The sequence below is a fragment of the Atta colombica genome, unplaced genomic scaffold, assembly GCF_001594045.1.
Source record: "Atta colombica isolate Treedump-2 unplaced genomic scaffold, Acol1.0 scaffold181, whole genome shotgun sequence".
Lineage (NCBI taxonomy): Eukaryota > Metazoa > Arthropoda > Insecta > Hymenoptera > Formicidae > Atta > Atta colombica.
The window spans coordinates 221,589-228,597 of NW_017259273.1; the positions used below are offsets into that span (position 1 = coordinate 221,589).

At 38.8% G+C, this 7,009-nt stretch overlaps 1 protein-coding gene across 1 annotated transcript in view; it reads right to left on the reverse strand.

Moving 5' to 3' along the window:
- Nucleotides 1-125: 125 nt before the first annotated feature.
- Nucleotides 126-7,009, reverse strand: part of LOC108686447 (glycerol-3-phosphate dehydrogenase [NAD(+)], cytoplasmic-like) — a 38,317-nt gene continuing 31,433 nt past the window's right edge. The window contains exon 8 of the mRNA XM_018191761.1: nucleotides 126-566. Within this exon, the coding sequence (XP_018047250.1) occupies nucleotides 512-566 (55 nt within the window). The 3' untranslated portion in view covers nucleotides 126-511. The remainder of the gene's footprint in view (nucleotides 567-7,009) is intronic.

Genomic DNA, 7,009 nt, shown 5'->3' on the forward strand with positions numbered 1-7,009 from the left:
GAATTATTTAATAAAAACTCATAATTGCATCGAACATAATTGCATTACATTAATCATTTTGTAAATTCTGCTCAATTCATTTCATTCGTTTACAATTTAAATGTTCCCTTAAATATTTTACATAAAGCTGAGCTTCCGAATTTAATAACTCTTTGCAAATATATAAAAAATATAATGAATAGTTGCTATATTACAAGAATTATTCTAATTATATATAGGGGGTGTGCAAAACTTGACTCTGTCAATTCCGAGTTTTCTTTTATTCTTGTTCAATATTCGGTGAAAACATGGATAAAATGATATTTGGATTGACAGAGTCGAGTTTTGCATCCCAATCATCGTAATAAAAACTCCCTATAAAATTTCCGCTTAATAATTAACACATTTCACTTTAAAGTAATAAATGAATTCATATGTGTCACTGAACTAGCATCACGCTCTTTCGTATGATCTAGGATGTTTGATTTCCAATGGCGACCAATCTTCTTTCGAGGAATGATGCCTGGTATCTTCAAAGATGGCATTTGGGTGGCTTGATTATCGACGATGGCAAGACATCTTCAGTCCTAAATACGGAGTGAATGAGAATTAACCTATTCAGGCCGATGTAATTTCCTATTTATCGTCAGTCCGAAAAATAGCTTACACATCAGCTAATTAATAAATGATTGTACAGCGTTAAAAAAAGACAAACATTCTTCAGAAATGACAGATCTATACAGGATATTCCCGACCTATGGGATCACTTCTCGTGAGCAGGTAGAGCGAACTGAGTTAAAAAATATTTTACCATTTTCGCAATATTTTAGGAGATATTAATTTCTAAAGATCACTAAATATCTGTGCGGATTACTTCTAATTGTAAGTATTCATCACACACAGTTGCGGTCGCACGGGATTGCCTATTATATGTGTCGTGAAAAATGTCAGTGGTATTATCATTCAGAGCAATAGTAAAATCATTTGAACTAATGATAAAATTATACAGATTTAACGGCATTATCGAATGATATTATTATTACTTGAGGCATTTAATAAGAAAATCCTTCGGTCAGTGGTAAAATATTTTATCATTGAATGTAATCCAATAGGAATATTATTCGATCAGTATAACATTAGATTATTGTTAATAGAAATATCATTGTATTCGCGTGTAGGTGCTTACTGGGATCGGATGTTTGAGTTTCGTTCTCGTCGAGTGTCACGTGGGTGTTCGATTTGTCGGGATTGTTATTGCTGGCTCTCGTGGCCGGTCTAGAAAAGGCTTTTATAAAACGCGTGGATCCACTTAACTTTTTCTTTTTCCGAGCAGTCTTCATGCGTATAGCTGAGGCCGAGCCTTCGGGGGGAGGGGAGGGGGGGGTGCGGTTGGACGGTTCGGTCGACAACAGTGATGGCCGACTGTTTTTCTCTGTCCTCTCATTCTTTTTCAGGCACCTTCGGTGCCTTCTAATTTTGCGAATGGACAGGTCTTATCGACAAATTTAGATTCCAATATTGTCGGCGCCGCACTTTTCAATTTAATGGCGGAAACTTCGTCTGAACGCGCAGCTAACACCACATGGCTCATAAGTGAAAGCAGCAGCATATCCCTTCCCATGGAAATGGATCAAGAATTTACTCAAGTTTCCAGGAAGAAAGGCATGCAGTAAAAAGACTCGCATAAAGTTAAAATGAAAGCTGTAGAGATACCCACTCAACTTAGTGACGCCGTTATGTGCCTTCCCGCCATTTCTGATAACGCGGATCTGTCAGGCTTCAGCCTGTCAGTTTCAGCCCAAACAGGTTGTACTACGCAGGTCTAATTATCTTCCGACACGGATAAATCGCCTTACGCTGTTTATGTATATTCGAATAAATCTTCCATTTTTGTTTTTTATCTAAAATAGTATCCGAGATAGCTAACGCGGATATTTTATTCATCAAGCGACTAGGTAGTGACAAGGCTATAGTAGAGATTAGGTCGGCGGAAGCCATTAACTGCTTAATTATCAACACCGTTTTTGAAAAATACAAGATCAGGGTTTTCATTCCATCATATCGTAATTCTTGCAGATTAACTGCAGCTGAGGTAATTTACTTCTAGCCCTGCAACAATTCCATTAAAGGATGCTGAATGAGTGAGGAACTCTTCTATTAATGAATTTTAGTGTTAGTTTCTGAAGTTGCAGTGAAATTAAAAGAGTTGTTAAGCCCAATGCCGACGAATAAGTTAATGAAGAAATCAAGATTGAGATTAAAATTTCTGATAAAGTTTGTTAACCTTGATAGTATTATTGAATGGGGTTAATGAATGCTGATAGCTGCTGATTGTTGAACAGATTCTTGAAGCTGGATAAGAGTGTTAATATCTGATCAAAAATTGACAGAGTAAGAGTTCTCATTCCTTGGAAGGGCAGAATTTTGTCCTCCATAAGGGTGAATCATTGGGTTCACAAAAAATTTCATTATGTTGTTGCATGATGGAGGTGTTAATTTTGGAAAGTGATGAGTGTCTGCCGTTGCGATGTCCTTGTGACATCTCCAGATGAGCACTACCTACTGGAAGAGATTCTATATGATCCTCAGCTTACGGAGGAAACATGCATTTGCTGCTTCCGCATAACTCGGGTAATATGTATCCTAATATCCCCAAGATCTTCAGAATTCAGATCATTAGAGAATCTATTGAAAGTGGTTATGTCGCGGTGATCTCTGTAAGACGACTGCTGAGAATTATTAGAGATATAAGGAAAATTACGAGGATTCATAGAGATAGAGGAACTAGTTGAGTTAATGTTTGCAGCAATTATTCTTATTGCCTCGACGTGAGATTCTCGTATGTAACAAGGTTAATGACATCCTTGTATTTCTGAATGACAGTCAAACGAAATTCTCTAGGTGCTCTCATCGCAGTTGATGCACTTTGTAAGTAATAATCTGTGCTCGCAATCAACAGACTTGTTATGTGTTCCTGACGCAGTAAAAGCAGTCTCAGTTTTGAGCTTTTATTATATGTCCTTTCCTATATGTCCCACTCTGTAGCACACGTAACATATCCTGATCTTGGACACAACGGCGGTTCAACGCGTACTTAGCGTTAAATAAAGTGATATCTCTAGACAATGTCCTGTAAACTTGATATAAAGAGCTCTTGAAGGAATATAAATCGTTTCATTTATAATCATCGTCGGTTCAATCTTTGAACCTCTAAAATTTTAACTAGCGACCGACTACTGTTCTTGAGGCATTCTAAGGAGAGTGATTGGTCTATACTCTTGCCCGTTCTGACATTATTTGGATTCAAGAAATGCTCCTCTCTCCATCCTCTATTTTCTCTGCGCGGATATATCGTAGGAGCGGACATAATCAATCCAGATATGAGAGGAATCTGCATCTTAATCAGACACAATATCGTTTTCAGCACTATTGACCTATTAAATTGGATAATTCGGTGGAAATGCTTGGTGTGGAAGTGTCTTCTCACGAAACGTACGAAACAACGAGAAATTCATAATTATCAACACCTATCGTCATCCGAATCGCAACACTCCTGCTCAATTCTATTATATGAAGATCTCATAAGGTTCGGAAACTCAAAAGTTAACTGCATTTTTGGGGATTACAATGCCATCATTCTCAATGGAGCTGCTCAAATACGGATCGCGCCGGCAGACTGGTTCTAGCATCAATAGAGAATCACTACGCCTGCATTCTCAACGATCCATGTTGCTTGTCCCATTTAATTCTGGCTTGTTAGTCATCGACTTGACCATAGCCACCGTTAATATGGCTCCCCTGTGAAGTGCGTACTGAGGGAGACAACTAGGGCAGCGATCGCTACCTCATCAAAATTGGCACCAGTTTCTTCGTCAACGAACGGATCTTACGTCAACGGTATGCTTATAAGATTAATCTTAATACTAAAAAGCTGATTGATTTCCAGGACCTGGCTGATTCATACGATTCAACCATCTACTATCTGATGAAAATGAGGCATACACTCGACTGGCGAATCATCTGATGGATACGGCCATAGCATGCTCCTCTTCTTCTAAGAATTTAAATGCGGGCACTGTTCCTGTATCAAACGAGAGAACCGCTCCTTCATGGTGGACGGATAAATATCAGAAGGTAATCATCAAACGCAGAGAGGCGGTCCAAATCTGGCAAAAAATTCCTACAACTGAAAACTTATAATTTTAAAAAGGCGTGGGCGAAATGTTCCAAGGTTCTTTATAAAGAAAAGAGGATAGGATGGAGAAAATTTGTTGAATCCAAAACTCCGACTTCAGAAATTTGGTCACTGATCAGAGCCTTTAAACGACGCAATTTGACGCTTCCAAAATATATAGCTGATCCCTTTAAAGAGAGACAGTCCATTCAGAAATTATGCCTCTTATTTTCAAGATAACTCGACGAGTTTAGAAGAAATGAAGAGGGAAGATGGTAACTCATGGTGCTGTTTTCGAGGAAATTGATTCATCACTTTAGATCTCGCAATTTCCACTGCAAAAAAGAAATCGATTCCGGCCTGGATAATAATATGCTGGTATATCTGCCATATAAATATAAAGAGCTATTAGTGAATCTTTTCAACAGCTTTCTAGCTTATTCCGGACGAATAAAAGATATCCTTTGTTACCTTTATTCCCAAAGCGGGAGGCTCAGAAGTTAGGCCTATCTCCTTGCTTTCATGCATTTTAAAGTTACTTGAGAAAATAATATACTGGAGACAGTAATGTACTACTCTGGCTGGTAAAGTCGCTCTTTTCTCACGAACAGATAGGATTCCGCCTTAATTGATCATGCAACGACAGTTTAGTTACATTTACTAACTGTATTCTTGGAGCTTCCAACAGGAAATTTTTAGTCGCTGCCTTCTTGGACATCACCGGAGTGATAATATACACCCTTCAGCAGTAATCAGCGAACTTAAAAACGCCGGGCCACCTGCTCCAATCAGGAAATTTGTGGAGAATTTAATTATCACCAGGACAGTACACTTCATAGAAGATGGGATAATTAATGATAAACATTTTGCGTATAAAGGCACTCCTCAAAGTTCGACTCTTAGCCCTTATTCTTTAATCTATCCTTGAGCAGGATCAAGGAATGCGCTGTGAAGGAATTTTCAATACGCAGATGATATAATCTTTGCCGCATAGCAATCCCTTGGAAGCGTTCTCCAAGATGCAAAGTACTCTGGAAAATGTTGCAGTCTTTCTTCGACAGCGACAGAGGCTTGGACCTTTCCCCTTCCAAATCAAAATGAATTGTCTTCACATTCGAAAAGCATAAATCAATCGCTAATCATTCGCTCATGATGAGACAACAGGTCATACCGAGCAGATCAGATTTGTAGGAGTGACTCTGGACAGCAGAATGAAAGGTAATTTTCATTTCAAGTATCTTATCCAAAGAGGACAAGCGATTATCAACATCATTTCCTCGTTCACGGTATATGGTGGGGCTCCCATCCTGAGTACTTGCTCTCTATTTACAGATCTGTCTCTTTATAGATCAATATTTAGGAATGCCATAGAGTACGCCTGTTCTAATTTTTACTTGGCATGGTAATTTCAACATCTTCAATTAGAAATTCCTTCCTTCAATTGGAAAAGTTACAGTACAAGGTCAGAGTGGCACTGAAGTCTACAGACAATCCACCAACCAATTAACGTAATGTTATGTGAAATAAGAGAACTGCCTTTAAAACTTAAATTTAATCTCTTGAGGGAAAGATTTCTATTAAAGTGCAAAAAAGAATTATCCGGTCATTAACAATATAAATTTGGAGAGGATATTGGTTACTAGTAAGAAAGAACGCTCATTCTCAAGAAATCCTCTTCTTTTAAATTCAACGTCACTAACAAACACGAACTGGCGCACATGCATAGATTCTATTCCCTTCCAGCATTTGAACGCGACTATTCGGCCTTCATCTTTCGTAAAGAATTTCGTGAATTTGTGACATGCCGCAAAAATAGTTTTAATTATGAAATTATTCAGGAATTTAGTTATGACCTCCGGGATCTTGATAGTTCTGCTCTTACAATCTATATGGATGGATCTAGAATTTCGGAGGGCAACTGCGCAGGTGCGGCCTTCTATTCATCAGAGCTTGGCCACTGCTTTAAATACAAATTAACTTCGAATTCTTCTTCGGTATTCTCAGCGGAAGCCTGGGTTATTTTACAGGCCCTTATCCTCACACTAAATTAATTTAAAATCATAATTTTCTCCGACTCTCGGAGCGTGCTGGAGGCCATTAACTCGGTCAAGTTGATCAATGATAATTATATTATACAATACACAGAATCAAATAACTTTTATTGCAATTGGAAGGGAACGGTATTGAATGCTCTCTCTCTTCTGGATTTCGGCGCACAAAGGTATTCTGGGGAATGAGATGGCTGATAAAGGCTAAGAAGGCATGTTCCTCGAGCTCAAGAGGATTCTTTTTATCTCCCTGCTCAGATCTTCAAGCAGAGGCTAGATCTAAATCGCAGCAGCACTTTCACAACTATCTTAAGAGCAAAGTCAGGGATACTTCACGCATTATTCCTATACTCATCCTATACTCAGAGTCAGCGAAACTCTGATATTTTAAACTTCCTCTTAGGAGCGAGATAGTTGATTAACAGACTGAGATCTAATCATTACAACCTTAATTAGTCTTCATAAAAAAAACATGGAAGATTCACTAATGTGCCTGTACGGAGATCCTATGGCAGAATGCCAACTATAGCATCTTTAATTGTCGGCTCACTAGGGACAAAGCCAGACCTTTGTCTGCTCATCTTAGGAACTTCTCCCCTTAAAACCTCTGAATATTTTTCCTGCCCTGCGCATACATCCCAGCACACCCCTCACCTAAACTCTGCAGACTGCTCCTCTCCTTCTTTAAGATCATTAATATCTCTATATGAACTCTGTTGTGTCGAGGCTCGCTCCTTCTTTCTCTCCTCCTCTCCGGTTCCCTTCCGAGGTGTTTCGGAGAATTCCGGGGGGGGGGGGGGGGGGTATG